The sequence below is a fragment of the Xenia sp. Carnegie-2017 genome, unplaced genomic scaffold, assembly GCF_021976095.1.
Source record: "Xenia sp. Carnegie-2017 unplaced genomic scaffold, XeniaSp_v1 HiC_scaffold_19, whole genome shotgun sequence".
Lineage (NCBI taxonomy): Eukaryota > Metazoa > Cnidaria > Anthozoa > Malacalcyonacea > Xeniidae > Xenia > Xenia sp. Carnegie-2017.
Genome location: NW_025813481.1, coordinates 6,991,306 through 7,012,860, shown reverse-complemented (window position 1 = coordinate 7,012,860; position 21,555 = coordinate 6,991,306). Strand labels below are relative to the sequence as shown.

At 34.3% G+C, this 21,555-nt stretch overlaps 5 protein-coding genes across 7 annotated transcripts; 3 read left to right on the top strand and 2 right to left on the bottom strand.

Annotated features, from left to right (window-relative positions):
- Window positions 1-103: 103 nt before the first annotated feature.
- LOC124439491 (ADP-ribosylation factor GTPase-activating protein 2-like) lies at window positions 104-9,276 on the top strand. 2 transcript variants are annotated; one of them, XM_046989724.1, is made up of 19 exons: window positions 104-213; window positions 307-425; window positions 1,316-1,388; window positions 1,471-1,529; window positions 1,608-1,680; window positions 2,770-2,992; window positions 3,318-3,368; window positions 3,506-3,549; window positions 5,539-5,574; window positions 5,978-6,342; window positions 6,413-6,457; window positions 6,548-6,583; window positions 6,665-6,709; window positions 6,794-6,840; window positions 6,911-6,981; window positions 7,394-7,484; window positions 7,565-7,641; window positions 8,098-8,136; window positions 8,216-9,276. In XM_046989724.1, exons 1-19 carry the CDS (start codon window positions 139-141, stop codon window positions 8,234-8,236), a joined length of 1,590 nt encoding a protein of 529 aa, XP_046845680.1. In that variant the 5' UTR covers window positions 104-138; the 3' UTR covers window positions 8,237-9,276. The 2 variants fall into 2 exon arrangements, with proteins under 2 accessions (XP_046845680.1, XP_046845681.1); XM_046989725.1 differs by lacking the exons at window positions 8,098-8,136; window positions 8,216-9,276 and adding an exon at window positions 7,861-7,942 and having other exon boundaries at window positions 7,565-7,689.
- Window positions 5,687-21,183, top strand: LOC124439494 (glutamate-rich WD repeat-containing protein 1-like). Of its 2 annotated transcripts, XM_046989729.1 has the most exons (17): window positions 5,687-5,697; window positions 8,585-8,596; window positions 12,508-12,517; window positions 17,078-17,105; window positions 17,203-17,259; window positions 17,708-17,876; window positions 18,012-18,089; window positions 18,330-18,397; window positions 18,464-18,572; window positions 19,029-19,111; window positions 19,176-19,343; window positions 19,425-19,468; window positions 19,958-20,096; window positions 20,186-20,310; window positions 20,435-20,506; window positions 20,582-20,777; window positions 20,852-21,183. In XM_046989729.1, exons 9-17 carry the CDS (start codon window positions 18,470-18,472, stop codon window positions 20,954-20,956), a joined length of 1,035 nt encoding a protein of 344 aa, XP_046845685.1. In that variant the 5' UTR covers window positions 5,687-5,697; window positions 8,585-8,596; window positions 12,508-12,517; window positions 17,078-17,105; window positions 17,203-17,259; window positions 17,708-17,876; window positions 18,012-18,089; window positions 18,330-18,397; window positions 18,464-18,469; the 3' UTR covers window positions 20,957-21,183. The 2 variants fall into 2 exon arrangements, with proteins under 2 accessions (XP_046845685.1, XP_046845686.1); XM_046989730.1 differs by lacking the exons at window positions 5,687-5,697; window positions 8,585-8,596; window positions 12,508-12,517 and having other exon boundaries at window positions 17,091-17,259.
- LOC124439489 (T-complex protein 1 subunit beta-like) lies at window positions 8,868-12,997 on the bottom strand. Its single transcript, XM_046989721.1, is given in 16 exon segments — window positions 8,868-9,009; window positions 9,083-9,224; window positions 10,020-10,119; window positions 10,191-10,294; window positions 10,376-10,532; window positions 10,973-11,168; window positions 11,250-11,311; window positions 11,392-11,454; window positions 11,527-11,703; window positions 11,805-12,044; window positions 12,233-12,309; window positions 12,387-12,467; window positions 12,470-12,497; window positions 12,568-12,633; window positions 12,723-12,791; window positions 12,890-12,997. Coding segments are annotated over 16 exon segments (1,599 nt in total). The 5' UTR covers window positions 12,893-12,997; the 3' UTR covers window positions 8,868-8,975.
- LOC124439502 (ras-related protein Rab-21-like) lies at window positions 13,096-16,097 on the top strand. Its single transcript, XM_046989737.1, has 8 exons — window positions 13,096-13,391; window positions 13,691-13,750; window positions 13,821-13,876; window positions 13,943-13,994; window positions 14,086-14,149; window positions 14,394-14,448; window positions 14,505-14,593; window positions 15,166-16,097. Exons 1-8 carry the CDS (start codon window positions 13,263-13,265, stop codon window positions 15,297-15,299), a joined length of 639 nt encoding a protein of 212 aa, XP_046845693.1. The 5' UTR covers window positions 13,096-13,262; the 3' UTR covers window positions 15,300-16,097.
- On the bottom strand, window positions 15,324-16,985 carry LOC124439501 (pre-rRNA-processing protein esf2-like). The gene is made up of 6 exons (XM_046989736.1): window positions 16,803-16,985; window positions 16,552-16,683; window positions 16,327-16,416; window positions 16,091-16,248; window positions 15,608-15,712; window positions 15,324-15,534 (listed from the first exon to the last, which is right to left on the bottom strand). Exons 1-6 carry the CDS (start codon window positions 16,948-16,950, stop codon window positions 15,511-15,513), a joined length of 657 nt encoding a protein of 218 aa, XP_046845692.1. The 5' UTR covers window positions 16,951-16,985; the 3' UTR covers window positions 15,324-15,510.
- Window positions 21,184-21,555: the final 372 nt, after the last annotated feature.

Sequence of the window (21,555 nt, the reverse complement as noted above, 5' to 3'; positions counted from 1 at the left end):
TTTAATTTTATTTAACGAAGAGTCAAGGAGTATTAACACGTAGACAACGCGCATCCCTCTAAAACGCCAGATTATTCTAAAGGATGAGAAGTAATATTTCTCAATGAGTGATGACGTAGCACAATCGTCAAGTTAAAGATGGCCGCCGATAAACCAACAGCAAAAGATATTCAACTGGTTTTTAAACGATTAAAACATTGTGCAACGAACAGAGTGAGTGATTTTTTTAACGGAAAGCGAAATTATGGTATATAAAATTTATTTTTCTGGCTTATCTTTTAAAACATAACTGTTTTAACGTTGTAGACCTGCTTTGATTGTGGTCATCAAAACCCTACTTGGGCAAGTGTGACCTATGGTGTATTTCTTTGTATTGATTGCTCTGCTGTACATCGATCTCTTGGCGTTCATTTAAGTTTTATACGGTAAGTTATCAAAAATAAAATAATCTTTCTCGGAGTTTACTTGAGATTCTCGACTTATGTTTTTGTGTTTTATTTGAGCGAGTTAAATGAACAAACGACTGGACGGACCTTGACGATATTAAAAGTCGATTTTTACTGTGTAAAGTAGTTTTCAACTTATTATCATTATCGAATAATTTAAATTCGGTTAGTTTGTTATAGTTTTAAAATGGTTTTGATCACAATGCTTACCGCAAATGCTATTTTCTGATGTTTGCCGCTTAAAAACTTTGTTGTTATATTTCATTATGCTTTCTTTTGTTTGGTGAGTTAACGGTTTAAAGACTTCATGAACATACAAAAAAATGGTCATTGCTTGATTTCCGCGTGTATTATTTCGAGATTTATTATGAGTTAGAAGGACTGGATGATTTCTCCCTCATGTTTCGTGAAGTAGAACATTTTAACATGTATTTGACAGAAATTAGACAAGGTTAACTTACTTAGATAATAATTTAGGTCATTTAGCTGATCAACACCTGTTATTCTTGAATAAGGATTGGCCCGGGTTTTAGATAAGCTCCTATTTAAAATGACCAAGAATTTTTAATTGCTTTTAATTGCCTGCTGATAAAATTTGTCAGATTTATGTGGGGGGCACTGAAACTGCTTCAGAAACTCGAAGCTGGGGCCTTTAAATTGCCCCAAAAAAGTCACAGCAACTTTTGATTCTTTGAAGTTTTATTCATCGTTGCTTCAAACTTTTCTTTTCAAAATGTTGCCATGTTTATCATTATTGAAATTATATTTTAAATAAAATTATTATTTTTGCTAAAATGTGTCATTCATCACTGAAAATTTAAACTTTTGTATTGGTATGTGAAACATCCTATAAAATTTACATTGTCTAGTTCAACTCAGTTGGACACAAATTGGACTTGGATTCAACTTAGGCAAATGCAATGTGGTGGAAATGCGAAGGCAGTAAGTTTCAAACCATTTATCTCAGAGTAATCTAGTTCCTTAAAAAATCTTATATTTATATATTTGTTATTTGTTTTGTTAGAAGGCTTTCTTCCGACAGCACAATTTAAACACAAATGATGCAAAAGCAAAATATAACAGGTTTATATGCTTTTACAAACTTTTTCATACTTCCTCTGAAACAACAGTTCATTTCAAATTGTGTGTGTATTTATGCAGTCGAGTGGCAAACATGTATCGCGAGAAGTTATCATCTCTAGCTCAGAAAGCTCACAAACAATATGGATCACAGGTATACATTTTATAACAATATGGATCACAGGTATACATATTATATAACAATATGGATCACAGGTATACATATTATATAACAATATGGATCACAGGTATACATATTATATAACAATATGGATCACAGGTATACATATTATATAACAATATGGATCACAGGTATACATACTACAGCAATATGGATCACAGGTATATGTATTATAACAATATATATCAGTAAATGAATAAATATATTTAAAGATTAGTATAGGAAATCTTTCACTAGATTACAAAAACATCTCCTGAAGTGAAATGTTAAGGAATGTTTTTGAGATAAAGCAAAATGTTTTATTATACAGACTGATAGTAGAAATTTAAATATGATATTTTTTTTTTCATTTGCTTTATAACTTGTACCATTGACCAGTATGGTTATGACCTCAAATGATGGCACAAATAACAAATAAGAAAAGGGATTTGATGTTGTAACTTGATGTAGATAGACTCTTTCATTTTAATGTTCTTTGCTTCAACTAATCATACTTTATATTTCTTAGTATATAATTGTTGTACAAACAAATGACAAAAAATCTGGATGATGTCATAACTTGTTTTTGATCATTGGTTTTTGTGGGTAGCATCCTTCAAAGCCATAAAAGCATATCTAAAAATTTTGAGAAGCACATTACCTTACATTTATCAGTTGATCTATGGACTTCCCCAATTACTAAATGAAATTTTTTTGAAAAACTCCTTACTCCCTGTTTCAAAAAGAAAAGCTCTGTTTCAAAAAATCAAAGTAAATATATAACTAAAGGGTCGCTTGAAATTATATTTTCTAGGTTTAGTTTTAGGTTTATATTTGGATGCTTATTATATTTAATATATTTGATGTTATATGAACTATTTTCATCAATTCTTTCATTTTATTTTATTGTGTTCATTTGCAAGGGTGTCAACTGTCAATTCATGCTACCCACATGTACGCTTCATGCTACCCACATGTATGCTTCATGCTACCCACATGTACGCTTCATGCTACCCACATGTACGCTTCATGCTACCCACATGTACGCACTATGTAACTATTTTTTATTTTGTATATTTTCAGGTTCTCATTGACTCATCTTCCCACGATAGTATTCAATCACCAGAGAATAAAGATGTTGATTTTTTTCATGAAATGACAACTTCATCAACAGATGTCACACCATCTGAACCTACAGCAGGCAATGGACTTACTGAAGTAGCCAATGGAACCACTAAAGTAGCCAATGGAACCACTAAAGTAGCCAATGAATTTGCTGCACCACTTGTAGAACAGGATGTGACAGGTTTTGAAGTCATGATACTTTATCTATACATATATTTCATGATTAAAAATAAGTTATGGTTTTACAGTTTTCTAAGAATAAGTTATGGTTTTACAGTTTTCTAAGAATAAGTTATGGTTTTACAGTTTTCTAATAAGTTATGGTTTTACAGTTTTCTAAGAATAAGTTATGGTTTTACAGTTTTCTAAGAATAAGTTATGGTTTTACAGTTTTCTAAGAATAAGTTATGGTTTTACAGTTTTCTAAGAATAAGTTATGGTTTTACAGTTTTCTAAGAATAAGTTATGTTTTTACAGTTTTCTAAGAATAAGTTATGGTTTTGTAGGTAGCATAGGAAAAGTTGAGGAAGACGTTGTATCACCTCCAAAACATCAAGGTATACATTCAACGCCGTGTATATTTATCCGACATCTAGTTTTTAATTTTCGCGTATTATTCCAGCATTAACCTTTTTGTTTAATGTGTGCATTGACCAGAGTGCATTGACTATTTTTACATATCTGATTTCAATAGAAACACGTTCATCTACTATTGGAGGAAGAAAAACTGGCAAGAAGGTGCGTACCTTTTTTTTAGCACTCTGTTTTTTTACGATGGCCATAAATAAAACTTTTAATAAATTGGCCGCTAGTCATAGCTTAATTCACCTTTCCGACGGTAAACACGCGTGTCAAAAATACAAGATGAAATTACAAAATTCCGACAATGAAATGGTCAGCCATAGTATTGTTTATGTAGAATAGTGGCAATAAAATGGGGGCATTTGTGAATCTGATTCTAGTTATTCAGAACAATTATTTGTAAAGGCAGATGGCATAACAGTAAATATTAGCAATTTTGGGTTAGAAAGAAAGCATAACGATCGAAGGAAAGCTTGAATGCTGGCATGTTGTCGCATTAATGACTTTTTTGTAAGAATTGTTACGGGCCTTTACGGCGTGACTTAAGAATATCCAGAACTTGTAAAAAAAAACGAATTTTAAAAACAAAAAATCCAGTTTTCGGTCCATCCCTCCCGATACCCCGAGATAGTTGAGCACTAGAGCGTTGCATGTTAATTAAGGGAACCAGATAATCCTTGTCAAGATCCTTGTTTGCCATGAAGCCCTTGGATGGTTTGCTCGTGATACATGAGAGAGTTAAATCAGAAAGATATAAACCAATAAAAATTGTATAAAACATGTTGAAAGTTGTCTTAAATTATAAGTGTCAGAAGAAGTTAATTGAAACATTGCTTGGGTAATTTTATCTTTGAGATAAGATAAAACGAAAAGATATAATTCGAAAGCAAAAAACCCCGTTTTCGGTCCATGCTTGGCGATACCTTCTTAAGCGTAAGGCACTAGAACGCCGCATGTTAACGTTTCGGTAGGAGATTTCGGCCCCTCCACGCTATCCTACTTGGGAGATGCAATAGCAAGCTTCCGCCCATCAGACCCCAAGATCACCTGCGATAAGCTTTGCTCGGGGTACGCAGGGAGAGTGCGGTTGCCACCGAAGTGTGGGCCCCTAAGCCACTGCATATGAGGTGTTAGATTTATATATATACATAAATTCAAAGGCTTACGAAAGTTGTGGTGTTATTGAAGTCACTATTGCGCATGCCCAGATGATTTCTTTGATAATTTGCAACCAGGTGAGTTAATTGCCGCAAATGAAGTGCGAGTACATATAGTTAGTCGTTGCAATGACTATAAACAATTAGTCGATTGAACTACGCATGCCCAAGCGCATGCGCAGATGACTTCTATATTAAATCGTTACTAAATCTATTTACTTCAAAATCGGTGCTATTGGTTGCAGTTGGTCGTTGCCTTGATCATGAACATGGGCAGCTGGTCAAGTCGACTGCCAAGCTCAAGCAGACTGCGCATGCGCAAATTATTTATCTGAAAATTTGTGACCGAGGGAGTTATTTACCCCATAATCGTTCCTAGTACAGACCATGAACTTGGAAAGTTGGTGGAGTTGACTACGCATACTGAGATTAGTTCTCGATTCATTTGTGACAGAGCAAGCTCTGAAATTGGTGCTTGTAGATGCGCTGAGCAAGTTTTCAATCATATATTTTTAGCATGCTCTTTGTCTTCTTACGCTTGTTTTGATAAATGCATATCAAGTTCATCAACACTTTGTTATGGCTTTCGTAATATTCGTGACAATGTTAGAGATGTTTTATTTTTCTATAACCTTGTATCTGCATATTGCATGTCATATCCAAGCTTTCTATGATTTGACTGAAAATGGTTTTTATTCAGTTTTACGCTTTCTGCCTTTATAATTAGTCTTTCTGGATTTCTAAAATAAGATTTACAAATGCTCCAAGAGCATCTTTCTATGCCACCATTTTACATATACAATACTATGTCCTACCATTTGATTGTCCGAATTGTAATTTGATCTTGTATTTTTGACACGTGTGTTAACCGTCGGAAAGGTGAATTTAAATGCCGGGCAGCTGTCTTGAGAGGCCATCTGGTTTTGATTTTCGTTTACTACCATAGTTTGTTTTCACTTAAATTTTGACTCTTTTGTTTTGCGTCTAGTCTGCTGGAAAAAAGGGGAAGTTAGGTGCTACAAAGGTAAGCTGAAAATTTATTTTATCTTATAATCAGTTTAAGCAATAGCGCCTTTTGCACGTACGTAGGTCGTCCAAGTATGTATAGTCCTGAGAAGGAATGTTGACTTTATTCCAAGCAGTCGTAGTCATCTTCAGAGTTACCCTAAAGGTGACTACTGCTAAGGTTGTCGAAACATCAATCAACACCACACCAACAGTCCTCAGGACTCTAATAACCTGGGTGAACTGCATCTACTTGCTTTTGTTAGGATTTTGTATTTCGTGAACCTAGCTCAAATTTAAGTGAGAACGTCTCCCCCCCCCCTCCTCCCCTTGAAATTGTTTTTTCGCCTGTGCATCCAAACTGCAAAACCATAAACAGGACAATGAGTAAAAGTGTTCATGATTCTTTTTCTGTGAATCAGGTAAAAACTGACTTTAATGCGTTGGAAAGTGAAGTCAACAAAGCTGAAAAACTTGCTGTGAAAACGGAGGATGTGAAGGAGTTTGAAAAAACTGGAAAAATATCAGGAAACCTCGCTTACAAACCAAAGAATATGGATAAAGAACAGGAAAAACTGCGTCATACCGATCCAAACAAGGCAGCGCAATTGCAGAGACTTGGTATGGGTTTTGGAAACGCAAAACAACCTTCTCATCTTTCACATTCTGCATCTGCTGGTTTATCTACCGTGGAACAAGTTGACCCAATATCAAATTCTAGATACAAGACTGCGTTTGATAGATATTCAAATAGATCTCCCGAAGATGAAGATGGATATTTTGATAGGTTAGAAAGATGTGACGATTCTTCTACCATTTAATGGTGCAGTAATAACATCCAATTCTATAAATTTCAGTGGTTATGATAGAGATCGATATAGTGTTCATGACTCTGCTCCAAGGTGAACTAATATTGATTTCGTTCATTTAAAAAGTCCTATAAATTGAATTCTCTTATAAAAATATAATGGAAATCTCCTTTTCGTTTCTAGTTATTCGTTGGACGAGTTTCTTGAAACGGAAGAGCCGTAAGTTATTATATGATCACTTGTGAACATGGTATCCACCCATTTACTAAATCCATTTTGTGTCCTGGTTTCGTTTTATAGAGCATCCAATAGCAGTTATCCTCGGTCAGAAGGAAGATCGAAAAGGTAAATTCATTTTCACAGCAAACTGTATGAATTTCATCGTGGCTGTTAGTAAATTGTAACTCCTATGTGTTTTTATTGATTCAGCGGTAATAACAGAAAGTATAACAGCTCATCTTCTGCTGCAAATGGAGGTAAATTCTATTGATGAAGTCATGGTGTAGTTATGATTGTTTTATCCACTTTAAATTCTTCATATTGTAGATGAAGCGCAGAGGAAGTTTGGGAATGCTAAGGCGATTTCATCAGATCAATTCTTCGGTCAAAACTTTGATGTGAGTATCCTTATCTCAGACTTTATTTTGTGTACAGAAAAATAAAATATATATTTATTGCGTTATATTTTTCTGTTGAAGAATACCTTGCGTAGATAAATGTTTGCTCGCATACACTACTCTATAGCAATTATATATATACAGTGAAATTAATTAAAATACACATAAAATATATGAACTTCTCTGACGGTTTAAACAACTTTTGTAAAATTCTAAATTAGGTATTAAGTGAAATGTTTTTCACAGTTTAGATAGATTTATTCTTAGTCACATTAAGTTTGTTTTTATTTATTAAATCTCATGTTTTGGGAGGGCAATGCTCGTTTCAAGTTCCGTTTTATTTTTGAGGAGTTCGTCGCATTGAGAGACTGTGGTCAATGTTCACTTATATAAATTCAATTTCGACATTTAGGCATCTTACGAAAATAAAGCAAAGCTTGATCGTATGTCAGGTGCTTCCGCTATATCAAGCGCAGACTTTTTTGGAGACCAACGACGAAGTGGTACGTATATATTTTTTATAGGTAACATTCCACTTATATTTGTCAATCATGCAGACTTATTTACTGTATGTCTTATGTAGGGCAGAGAGGAGGATCATCGTTTCAATCGCCTGATATGTATCAAATACGCGAGGGAATTGGTCGCATGACTGAGAAGGTATGATCTACTTGTGAGAAGGTTGAAGGAAGAAGGTTGAAGGGATAAAATGAAGGATAAAGAGAAACTGAGAAGGCAGAAAGGATGAGAAAGGATAGAAAGGATAGAAAGGAGAAAAAAATCCAAAAGGATGGAGATCTCTGAAAATCAGAGAAGGTAAAGAAAAGGATAACTGAGGAAAATAGAAAAGGAGAAAGGAAGAGAAGGCAGAAAGGATGGCTGAGAAGGTAGAAAGGATAACTGAGAAGGTAGAAAGGAGATGGCTGAGAAGGTAGAAAGGATAACTGAGAAGGTAGAAAGGGGATGGCGGAGAAGGCAGAGCGTATGAGATGTAAATGTACAAGATTGTTTCAAATAGTTTATAATTTAACGGTCAAAAATACAAATCATTTGTTGCCCAGTCTACGTTAACTAGTTTATAAAAGATTTCAACAACATGAAAATATTATTTTACAGATAAGTACCATGGCAACTGGTGTTATAAGTACCATTCAGGTAAATGTTAAGAAATAAATGAATGTTTCATTTAGTCATTTAGTTTGATTTAGGAATATTTTTTTGTGTAATTTTCTAGGACCGTTATACTTCCGGTTAAAATGGCCAGTAGTTAGAGATATGTATCATATTATTCATATATCAGTGATTTGATCCAAGTTCGTTCGATCTTTGATGTCAGTCAAAGACAATACGAACATAAAATTAATTCATTCTTTACACATGTTGATGATCATTACTACTTCTATTGGATTACGACTAGACATGAGGTCGATTTGCCACTTTCGAAAGCATTTTTCTTCTTCTTTCCTTTATCAACTACGATCGATTCTCAAGTCTGTTTTCAGAATCCAAACGAAGTGATAGTGAGGTTTCAGAACACCGATTCTTGTAGACTTGCGACGGCATAATTTACTTAATTGTATAACAGTACTACTGCCTCTATGAGCCAAATCAGTGTGTATTCCAATTCATTTTGAGCCATTTTATGCGTGCGTGTTTAACGATTGATTATATTAATCGCAGGAGTTGATTGGATGATTAAGAAAAGGTTTTTGATTGGATGGTTGAAAAACGGTTTTGCATTACTTATGATCTGAATGTGAAACATTGCTATCGTTATTAAAAATAGGTTATAAAATGTTTTTCATGTTAAAATTGTAAAAAATTTTAACCCATTATTGCCGAAGGAAGCAGCTCCACATAATAATAATGAACTGAATCAAAAACAATTTGAAATAAAATTTTTAATTTAACACAATTTTTTACCATCTCCAAACTACAATACCATTAAATATGTTTGTGTAAACAAACCACGTCTGATTAGCAGACATCTCCACTCAACCGCAATAATCTTCACGAGGATTTCGTTGTCTACAAGAAAAATGAGAGAATATTTGTTATTCCAGGTATTTCTAAAAACGTAAATAGATCAGTGACAAATTACCGTGGAGCGGCCTTTATTATATCATCTACACGTAATATCATTTCTGCTGCCTCAGCTGCTGATAATAACACTTGTTGTTTGACTTTGAATGATTCTGTAATACCTAACTCTACCATGCTTCCAATGACGCCAGTTCGCATATCTGTAAAACAAAGAAAAACAACTTGTTGAATGAAGTAAAGTTTATAAACTCAGTTTATTTTGTGATCTTCATTGAATTACGAGTATGCATGTGGAGGGTCATAGTTATTTTTTAGAGAGGCGCGGTTTTGTTATAGAGAGGAGAGTGGTAATTGTTATTGAGGTAGGTGGTAATTATTATAGAAAAGAGTTATAATTCTTATAGAGGTAGGTGGTAATTATTATAGAAAAGAGTAATAAAGTAAATGGTTTGAACCCGGGAGTATCGTTACATTTGACTCTGAAGATGACTACCGCTAAGGTTGTCGAAACGTCAGTCAACAACAACAACAGTCCTTCTCAGGACTATACCAACCTGGACGATCTACATTTACAAACATAGAAAAGAGTTGTAATTGTTATAGAGGTAGGTGGCAATTATTATAGAAAACAGTTGTAATTCTTATAGAGGTAGGTGGTAGTTATTATAGAAAAGAGTTGTAATTGTAATAGAGAGAAGAGTGGTATGTCTGCATGAAAAAGTTTTCGCTTAGAAACTCTCTGAACGTCCCAAATTTTAAACATATTTTCGGGTTCTAAAAATATTTTCGAACTATCGAGTTTTCAGGATAGAGCAACGAGCTGACATTACTGATGTGGTAATAACAAGAGGTCGCTTGAAGTTTGAAGAAGAACTGAAAACAGTCCAAAGGTAACGGGAAATGTCGTGTCTTACCATACTGCATCCATCATAAATTTAGCTCTAGTGTATTAAGCCGTGATTTAGTCAGTCTGTATCCGGTAGATTAATCTTTACCTAAACCATAACGACTTTCACCATCGCTATGTTTTGCCCTCAGTTGAGAAAGGAGTTGCGCACTATCATATCCGGCGTTATCAGCGATAATTGTGGGAATCTAATACAACATCCAATAATGTTAGTTACCACACGTGACTGTAACGTGAATTATAACAGAGAAATAAATACTTGTCGAAGTGCATTTGCAAAACTCTCGATGGCTCTTGATTCTTTACCGGGTGTCTTTGAAGCCAAATGACCAACGGCTTTAGCCATAAGCAATTCAGATGCACCTGCAACAAAATATACAAATAGTGAAAGGGAAATTCGCGTACGAACAATCCTGTTGGATTGAGCACGCAGCAATTCCAGACCTCCACCAAAGACAGTTCGTGTTTCTTTAACGGTCTGTGTGAGTACACACAAGGCATCATGAAGGGAACGTTCAGCTTCTTCTAATATTTGTTGAGTAGCACCACGTATAATTATAGTACAAGCCTCGTTTAGAGCGCATCCAGAAAAGTGAATCAACTGTAAGTGTTGATATCATCGTATCCATAAAATGAAAGGAAAATAAGTGTCAGGGCACCTTTGTTTTCCCTACATTTCAACAGACATTCCCTCTATTCATAACCTACCAACCTAGTCTTCACCTTTGTTTCCCTACATTTCAACAGACATTCCCTCTATTCATAACCTACCAACCTAGTCTTCACCTTTGTTTTCCCTACATTTCAACAGTATTCATAACCTACCAACCTAGTCTTCATTTCAACAGACCTAGTATTCATAACCTACCAACTACTAGTCTTCACCTATTGTTTCCCTACATTTACAGACATTCTCTTTATTTATAACCTACCAACCTGGTCTTCACCAATGAAGGGACCAAGACCAACAGTTCAGGGGTTGAGTTGTTGGGAGGGTTTCTACATTTCAACAGACATTCTCTTTATTTATAACCTACCAACCTGGTCTTCACCAATCATGACCTCTTCTATCAAGTCACAATGACCAAGTTTAACAAGTTCAGGTTTACTGAATGTTGACACAATCTCGGCACCTAAGACAAGTGCCAATCTTTCCACACCTTCAAAATCGGCATGCTCTATTGCCATCACTCCAGCATCAGCAAACAATTGCTCAGGATAGTTGTATATAAGTTGTCTAAGGAGAACAGATTGTATGGTGTTAAGTTGTAATATTTCTATCCACTAAACCCCCCACCCCCCTCAAACAAAAACAAACCTATTAATAAAACAATCTATATTGTGCTTTAAGATACTCTCCACTTTATCTTTCATTTTTTCCTGGAGAAATGAGAGAAGATCCAGTGGAAACTAAGGTAACAAAAATTTGAAATACAGCATGAAACTATCTACATATCTACCTTTTCTGCCAATTCTAACTCAGCAATTTTAGTGGAATCAACCCTTACTCTAGAACCGAAAACCTTGAAATAGAAGTTTTAGAAGTGCGTTCATGAATGTCATTTAGTAACAGAAGCCAATAATGTTTAAGTAACCTTTATTTTATCAGCATCCATGGAAGTGTTGGCAACTAATATCTTCACTTTTTCTTTTCGCTTGGGTTGATTAACACCAATTTTCTTATCCAAAAGAAAACCTTCATCAAGGTAAGAGTCGGCAAGATTTCCACCTAGTTTCTTTATGACTTGTATAGCCTCTAACTTTCCACTTCCCTGTTAAGGCAAATGGTTTCTATTGTTTGGTATTTGTACCTACATTTGCACATTGGCTGTGAGAAATTTTCAAGAGTAGAATATAGACGCAAAGGAACAACCTTCAGCCTTAGAACAGCATCAACAGCAAGTTTTGCAAAATGATTTTTCTGATGGACTAAAATTTTTGAGCTTAATGTTGTCTTTGCTATGTTCATTAAATCTTCGTGAAACTTTGCATCATCTTGGCCATGATCCACAGCTGAATACTCCAAGGCTGCTTGAGCAACCTTGACAGCTTTACGCCAACCCATTATTATTGTCTGTGGATGAATCTTAGAAGCTATCAGCTTCTCTGCTTCCTATAGAGAAAATTCTTGCAATTTTGGGAAATCTGAATTGCATAGGATGAAAAGTTTCAAATATCCAAGAAGCTCAGATCATGTAGAACTAGCCACAGGTCAAGGATGTTGATTCGGCATGAACTTTCTCATCATTGCTTCATATATCAAACAGGAATAGTGATTCATTATTGTATAAAGAACTTTACCCTCAAAAGCTCACTGGCCAAAACAACTACACTGGTAGTTCCATCACCAACTTCATCATCTTGCACCTTGGAAATATCTAAATTTTATATAAATGTTTATAAAAATATATAAATGTTTAGTTTGGTCATATTTTATAATTTAAGACTTACATACCAACTAATACTTTGGCAGCTGGGTTGTCAATATTGATGGATTTTAAGATTGTGGCACCATCATTAGTCACTTGAATATCACAATTCTCCCAAGAGATTGCAAGATCTTATCCTACATAAAGACATGGAAAGGTATTATTATATAAAGGTATTACATCCAACAAAGGAGGGTTTTCCCCTACCATGCCTTTTGGACCAAGGGTGCTTTTGACCAGATCACCAATAGCGATAGCACCAACAAAGGATGACTACATTTCAAGAAAGATAACGTTGATGTTGTCAAAATTGAACTTTTTAATGAGCTGAAAAGTGTAACTTAAAAGAGGAGAGAGATTACCAATCGTGCAGTCTCGGCTTTCTCTTCGTCCGCTCCAGCTTTAAATATTTGTACGGGATTCAAGGAAACCTTGACATGAAAGACATAAACAACAAACTTATGGCTTTGTACCTCGCATAAACGACGCAGAAATAGTTTAATAACAGAAGCAAGGTAATATTACTTACCATAATTTCAGTAGATTCGTATCTTCTTGGTTTTTCGTTTTATACAATACCCACAATATCAATTAATGATGGCAATTTGAAGTATGAACATAATGGCACATGTGCTACTCGAACACCAATTACTCGCCTTTCCAATTTACTCGTCAAAAATGTCGCGACTACGGAGCATTACGACAAATGACGGACCACACCGGCACATCTACATCACTTCCCTTAATTTCGTTCATTATTTGGTATAGATTACAAGCTGCATCTGAGAGATTTTCAAAAACTTCCTCTTTTCGTGGAATATCGTTCATGCGAACTTCTACATCACAGCACCGTCTTCACTTTATTGATTTTCATGTTTATGTAAGCAAGAATACAAGTGCTAATGGCTGGTCTTGATGGGAAATATCAATTTAAAGTTGTACTTTTGGGAGAAGGTTGTGTTGGCAAAACTTCACTTGTACTTCGTTATTGTCAAGACAAGTTTAATGACAAACACTTGACCACTTTACAGGTAAGTTTGCTTGATCCAAGCATGTTATGTTCGATTATTACGTTTTATGAGTTGCTAAACTTTGGCAATAAAATATTATTTCATACTTTGTTTAGAAATGCATATTTGTTTAGGCATTAAAGTAATTCCCCAATTATTACCTTTAATAGTATGTTGCAACTTATAACAGGATATAAACTGAGTTCCATTATTCCTTTTTGAAACATTGCAACACTGAATAATAAATAATAGTCCCATTGTCAAACTGTCTAGTCACTTCTTTGGTTATAAATTGTACATATGATAATATATTTTTTCAGGCATCATACTTAACAAAGAAGCTCAATATCGATGGCAAACGAGTTGGTCTCTCAATTTGGGTCAGTCCAACTTTCATTTCAATTAGCATTAATTTGTATTTGATCACGTTGTTTTCATTTGTTGCTGTAGGACACTGCTGGCCAGGAGAGATTTCATGCATTAGGTCCAATATACTACAGAGATAGGTAATTTTCTAATCTTACACATTGTCTCACTTAGTATTTCTTTCAAACAATGTTTTTCATATTTAGTAATGGAGCAATATTAGTTTATGATATAACTGATGAAGACTCTTTTCAAAAGGTAAGCATCTCGAATGTCAAATGTATTTTGCCTGTTTTGCGCATGAAGCTACGTTTATTTACCATGATAATAAAATGGTTATCTTACAAAGGTAAAAAATTGGGTAAAAGAACTTCGAAAAATTGTTGGAGATGACATATGTTTGTGTATTGTAGGTAAGCTTATGGACAACTTGCGTTGTTTATGTTTTGTCTGCGTGGCAGATTTAATCTAGTGCTTAGGCAACACTAGCAACTATGGTTAACTTCCTTTAGAATTGATCTGCTTGCCAGCCAAACATAAATAAGGCTACTCATCTACTGTCTATAATTAAAAAAATAAAATTGGTCAGAATTGGTCCTCTTGCAAATCAGATCAAAAGGATACCTCAATTGTCAACAATTTATGCATTCTCTTTAGGCAACAAAATTGATCTGGAAAAAGACAGGCATGTTGATGGTACAGAAGCTGAAGAGTAAGTCCAATCTTCAACATTTAATCAATCAACAAAGCTAATGAGATTTATTGTAGGTATGCAAAGTCTGTTGGAGCAAGACATTTATTATCTTCAGCAAAACTTAACAAAGGAGTAGATGAATTGTTTCTTGATCTTTCTAAAGGTATAGTAAATCACTGATTAAATAAGATTTAGTTTTTTAACCTGAGTAGGAAGGACATTGTTTCATGTCATTTGTAATACAACTTTTTAAAGAATGAATATCAAGGCTTATTCTTGCACACATATTGTTCATGTTTTCATTGTGCAATTTTTGTGTGACATGTATAATTATCAACATTGGACTTGTATCTGGTATTTTGAGAGTTCAATATATCAATTGAATGTCTTGTGTAACTTATTTCTTAATGATTTTACCTCCACCATGCCACCTGAATTGGTTTTGTCTTTTTCATTTACTTCATCAAACATTTTGTGGAATATATAATTGTTAAGCTAAATTACCCTGGTCATTTACAACTGGTTATCATAATTTATAATTTTTTTTTATTTAGCCAAAGTTTTTGAGATTGAAGGATATTTTTTGCTTTGATATTAACATTTCATTTACAATCTACTTCCAATACTTGAAAGTCTCCATTTTTAGGTATTATTAAAAATGGAGACTGTCTAAAATAGCCAACCAGACGTGCAAAGTATGACCCTGATAAGAACTTTTTCTTTAAAAACATGTAGCAATGGTGGCCACAGCAGATGCAACTCAAAACAACGGACAATCAAGAGGGGGACGTGGAGCTTCAACAAAAAGAAGAGGTGTGGAAATTGTGGACGAACAGCCACCTGGACAAACAAAGAAAGGCTGCTGTTGAAGAAATGATGGTAGAATACAATGCTTAAACTCTGATGATATAAATAGGAATTTGTATAATATAATTACAACGTCAAGGTTGCAAGAATTACATCTCGAAAAGATAATTCTTATGCAACTGCAACCAATTTACAAATAGTTATCCGTGTCTACCATGGATATTATCTGTCTGCTGATAATTTCCCTTCTTTTTCTGATATAAATGATGTTATTCAAGCATTTCCTCCAGTGAATATCTAAAAAGAAGAACAATTAATATTGTTACAGCATGAACATTTGTTTTTTACTTTATAACCAAGAAAAACAAACCTTTTTCAATAAACTTTGGCTGATTTTAGACTTAGAATTACGGCTGCCAATTTCAATGTTAGTTTTCATTTCTATAGTTCTTTCAAAGCGTGGTTTCTTGTTAGGCTGAAGAAAAAGGCATATTTATCATATATAAATTAATGTCAAAAAATTTCATAATTTACAAAAGTGCCTGGGATATACATAGGCAACTCCAAACCATGCTTTTCATTTTCAAGTTTCATGAATGGCTACGTTGTATGTATATTATCAGGTCAATTTGTATTTATATCTGCTCACATGTTGCATGTGTATCAACAAACAAATATAGTATAAAATGAATGGTTTGAGCTTGGCAGTGACAGTACTTCAAAATGTATAAAACATACCACATGACACCTTTTTAAGAGGTGCATTACAATTGACTGTGTGAAATGTTTGTTACCGGTAAATTTGTACCTTGTATTTACATTGATATTATGTTAAAACTCAATGTTTATTTACCAAAGGATTTATGTCTCCTAAGTTTTTATTTTTCCTTCGTTTTTCTATGGCTTTCAAAGCTTTATTTCTGTCAACATTTTCTAAGTAATAGTTGGCCTCTCGTTTGGCCTGAGAAATTTCAGTCCTCATTTGCTGTTCCCGAACTGCTTTCTGGTAAGCTATTGAAAATATACAAAAACATATTTCTCTGTACAAATCCAATGCTCTAGCTTCATTAGTTGGCTTATGAATTTTACCAATTTTTTCACTTAGGTGGGACCACTTAAATTTAGGTAAATACTTTATATTCCAAATGTCATCATGGTAATAGTTTCTTTTCTTGCCTCCTACAGGAAATGTTCGACAATGTGAGCAAGATTAACATTTTTATCTTACAGCGCATGTATAGTGTGTGTCAAAGAACAGAATTACTTACCTTGGGGTGGTAAGACATAGCAATATTCATTTTATAGAGTACAAACCTACAATGGTATTGTTTAGTGTTGTTGCCACAGATTTTGCCACCATTTTATCTTTGTATTCCAACCATCCCTCGGTGAAACTTTTGCCTTTATTCCCTCCGTATTTCTTGCGTCTTTTTCTGACCATCTGGTCTGAATTAAAACTATGTTTTATTGAATTTGAATATAGCAACAGAAGTTCAGTGTTCGTTCTGACTGATTAATAAAATTACAACAATGAACGACTAAATATATCCTAATTTTCTCCGTACCTTCTGGTTGCAAAAACAATCTTCCAATCTCTCCATACTGACCAAATATATACCTAACTTTGGCAGGTTTCATGAAAGGCGGGAGTCTGCTAAAATAGATAATTCCCGGCTTTAAGTTAGTTTTCGCACTACCTTCTTTCGTCGCCATTTAAATATTCTGTTTGTTTTGATCGCAACTGGTTTCAGTTTGGATCCACCTCCTGACATCTCCAAAAATATATTCTATTGTATAATTGTAATTTTAAGTTACGGGGGGTGATACAATGATTTTAAAGGCCACGTGTGTGAAAATGGAGGAAAAAGGTAGTGTATTTTGACAACCGACTTCTGTGATTATAGTATGAAGAACAACGAGGAATTATATTCTATTTAAGAGAAAAATTTTATAATTTCTTTAAAGATAAAATGGATGTTGAGTATAATGAAAATGGCGAGATGAATAATGAAATTGAAGATGGTGAGCAATGAGCATGATCGAAAGAACTCTTCTTCTTAGACTATTATTAACTAACATTTTACTATTTTTATCATGTTCTCAAAACTTTCTACTACCATTTTTGAGTGGTGTTCTGAACTCTGAATGCATTTACAGTATTTAATAAAAAAATAAATGTTTATGAAGTGGATTGGAATTTTAAAGTTATATTTTAATTGAAGAGTAATGGTTTTCTTCTGGTTGTTATTAGAATACTTGCTCTTATATTTGTTTATTTGGGCATTTCTATGGTTTTTTTATTTAATTTTTGGAAAGCAGTCCTAAAATTGTGTTTGTGTTAGGCAATTAACTGATTATGTAGAACTATGTATTTTTGACTTTAGAGCATTTTAAACTTCTCTGAGTGTGTAAATGTATTTATTTTACATATGTGACATTTCTTTATAATTATATTTGGAAACTTTGTTAGTCCCTTCAACATCCTCCACTCAAGTAGTATCTTCGAAAGTGCGCAAGAAAAAGAAGAGAAAAAGAAGAAGAAAGCTCTTAAAACAAATAATAATGGGAATTCCGATGAAAATGCAATGGAAAGTAGTGAAATAAGTGAGGCTGAATCAAAGCCATCAACTGAGCAGCAAGTAATAATCTCTTTTGTGCTTTTATGTCAACAAGTTACTTATGAAGAGTAATTTCTATAAAAATCATTGTACTCTAATTTGACCTAGCATTTCCAATGTTTTTATTAGATCTAAATTAGAATTATTATATTGCAGGTTTTTCTTCCTGGTGGTCCAATAGAGGAAGGAGAAGAGTTGACATTTGACACTTCAGCATATAAAATGTATCACAAAGTATGACTTATTACATTTTGTGACAAAACTTGTCATTTTTGTTATTTTCATATAACTTTTCCCTGAAATTGCCTAAAATTCATTGTTGAATCTGCAAATTGGTTTTCAAAATTAAAAGTTTATGATGTATTTACAAAGCTTTGAATACCTTAGTCTCAGACCTATCTGGCAATGAAATTTTATGAAATTTTTCCCTGCAATTGCACATATTTTGATAAAAAATCATATCTAATGTTTTAGGTACATTGTGGTCCCCATGCTTGAGTTTTGATGTTATTACAGATAATCTTGGAGAAAATAGAACAGAAGTAAGAGGATTTTTAAAATTTCCTTAGCATAATATTGCTAAGATTGACCCAGATATATTTTTTCAGTTTCCTATGGCTATGTATCTTGTTGCTGGAACGCAGTCAGCTAATGGAAAGCAAAATTTTGTGAATGTGATGAAAATGTCTGAGTTACAAGAAATGGAGGAAGAGCGTAGTACGCATGTTTATCAATTTTCTTTGTTTTACCTTCTATGTTTAAATCAAGTTCAGTGGGGAGTTTGGTGGGGGTGAAGGATGAGTTGTGGGGTGAGAAGAATAGGTGAGTGGGGTAAGGATTGAGGTGAGGTGAAGGATAGGGGAGAGTGGTTGGGGTGGATAGGGAGGTGGTTGGGTGAAAAGGATGGGGAGAGTGGTTGGGATGAAGAGATTAGGGTGAAGGATAGTGGTTGGGGAGAAGGAAAAGGATTGGGGTAAGAAGGATATTGGAGTGTGGTGGGGTAAGAAGGATCGGGGAGATGGTGTGGGTGAGAAAGATTGCGGAGAGTGGTGTGGGTGAGAAGAATAGAGAGTGGGGTAAAGAGAAAAGTTTTGAAGCCCTGTATGTGAAAATTCTCATACAATTGTTTTTGTAAACATACTTTGATTTTTAGTTTGAACTGAATGTTTTCAGGTGATGATGAAGATATCATTGATGAAGAACCTGAGTTGATAATGGAACAAATAAAACATAATGGAGTAGTTAACCGCATCAGGGTAAGTCCCAGGCTCTTTGAAACCATGAAGCATCTGCTCTATAAATCTGTGGTCATTGTTTTAGTGCGCACATATACCAGGACGTGAATTAGTGTCAACTTGGTCTGATACTGGGAAAGTTTGTATTTGGGACATCTCTCATCAATTTATTCAATTAGATAATAAGGATAACCAGAAGATGACCGAGACAAGTACCAATCACAAGCCTTTGTATACTTTTACGGGACATCAGGCATGATTAAAAATGGTCATTGTTTTCTGTGCTTGATTTAACTTGCTTCAGAAATTAAAACGTTTGGTAATTTTTGTTTAGACAGAAGGCTTTGCAATGGATTGGTCTCGAACAACACATGGAAGGTAAAGATATCGACAAAATCCACCAGACATTTCATATGACAAACAATTTTTTCAAGAGCAAACATGTTTCGGCATACTTTATGCCATCTTCATTGCAAAGTGTACACTTTTTAATATAAAAGGCTTCTTTGCGTTTAATGTCATGAGCAGTATCTACCAAAACTAATCTCTGTACTTTTGCTTTCATTGCATAAAGATAAACATATATTATCTTTTATCTTTGTAACTATACTTATTCACTTTGCACTGAAGAGGGCATAAAATTTACCAAAAGATGTTTGCTCTTAAAAATTGTCATTTACGACATTTGGTGCAACTGCAAAGTCGCTATTAAGTGTGTGGACGGGACACTTTTTGACCACACAAATGCTATGTTTAAATTTTATATTGCATAATTTTTGTTCTTTAGACAGTTCCCTCAGTTCAGAACTCACTACAAACTATATTGAATATATTTGTTTATCTGTCGTTGTGGTTTTGTTATTTAAGGTTGTTAACTGGAGATTGTCGTAAAAATATTCATTTGTGGAATCCAACTGACGATGGATCTTGGCAAATTGATCAGAGACCATTTTCATCACACACTAATTCTGTTGAAGATCTTCAGTGGAGTCCAAATGAGCCAACTGTATGTTTCTGTATTAGTTTCAATGACATATGTTGGTGACAATTGGTGACATTTCTAAGAACATATTTTACGTTGAAATTCTTACTTAGGTATTTGCCTCTTGCTCCGTGGACAAAACTATTAAAGTTTGGGATATCAGAGCAGCTCCATCAAAAGCATGTATGCTTACTACCAATGCGCATGTTACTGATGTCAATGTAATATCTTGGAATAGGTAAAAATTGCCTTCATGGAGTTACGTAGACTAACGCTAAGCGTATGTAGAGTTCATATGAATGTGGATTGTGATGTAGTGTTTTTAAAATCAACTTCACGAAAACTTCATTTTGTTTCTTTAGGAATGAACCTTTACTTGTATCAGGTGGTGACGATGGTATTGTCAAAATTTGGGATCTGAGACGGTTTAAAACGTACGTTTTCAGAAATGACATTTCCATTGTGATTATGTACTAGTTATAAAGTGCACATAAACCATTGTCTTTTAGCGGCGAGGCTGTCGCTGTGTTCAAGCATCATACAGATGCTATAACCTCTGTCGAGTGGCTAGCTACGGATAATTCAGTATTTGCTGCTTCGGGATCTGATAATCAGATCAGCATTTGGGATTTGGCTGTCGAGAAAGACGACGAAGAAAAAGGAAATAGTGTTGATGTACCACCGCAGTTGTTATTTATTCATATGGTATGCTGTTGACATCTTAGCGTTGAGTTATTATACTACTTAGTTATCTGTTCAATGATGCATTTTCTATATAGGGGCAGAAAGACATAAAAGAAATTCACTGGCATTCACAGTTACCTGGAGTTGTTATCAGCACCGGAGAAGATGGTTTTAACATCTTCAAGACGATAAGCGTCTAAACACTTGGACGGGAAGAAGTGAGTGTTGAAGTGAGCAATTTTATTCGGGGAAAGGGTTTTTTGTTATCAGACAAAACTGTCAGTTTAATTAAAGTGGAGGCAAATATGCTGTGCTTGATTTTAATCCACGCGCATTTTAAATCTTTCCGCTTGGCTACTTATAGGTAGTTAAGCACATGAAATTTCCTTTTAGCATTCTTATTAAAAAGAAAATTTGATGTGCTAAACTGTGTGTTGTTTTTTGTGCTAACGAGTTAAAAGTAGAGTCTTGATCGGAAGAAATTATCAACTATCGTGTACAGCGAGCGAGGTGTACGCTTTAAGCGCGAGAACTTCCCTGTTTTGTACTAGAATTTTACAACTTTTACTTTTCCTAATTTCGCTTGTTGTATACAATCAATCGATCACTGACATTGCAGTATTTCCAAAACCTAAAGTGTAGTTGAGATGAGTGAATATTTCAGAAAATATTATCGTCAATTGAGATATCGTTTCTCCTATATATGCTGCAAGTCGTACATATATCGGATGTTTCTCTCATTAGTGGAAAAAAACTGCGCGAAAGTATTCTTCAACATCTCGTACGGATATTTTTGACC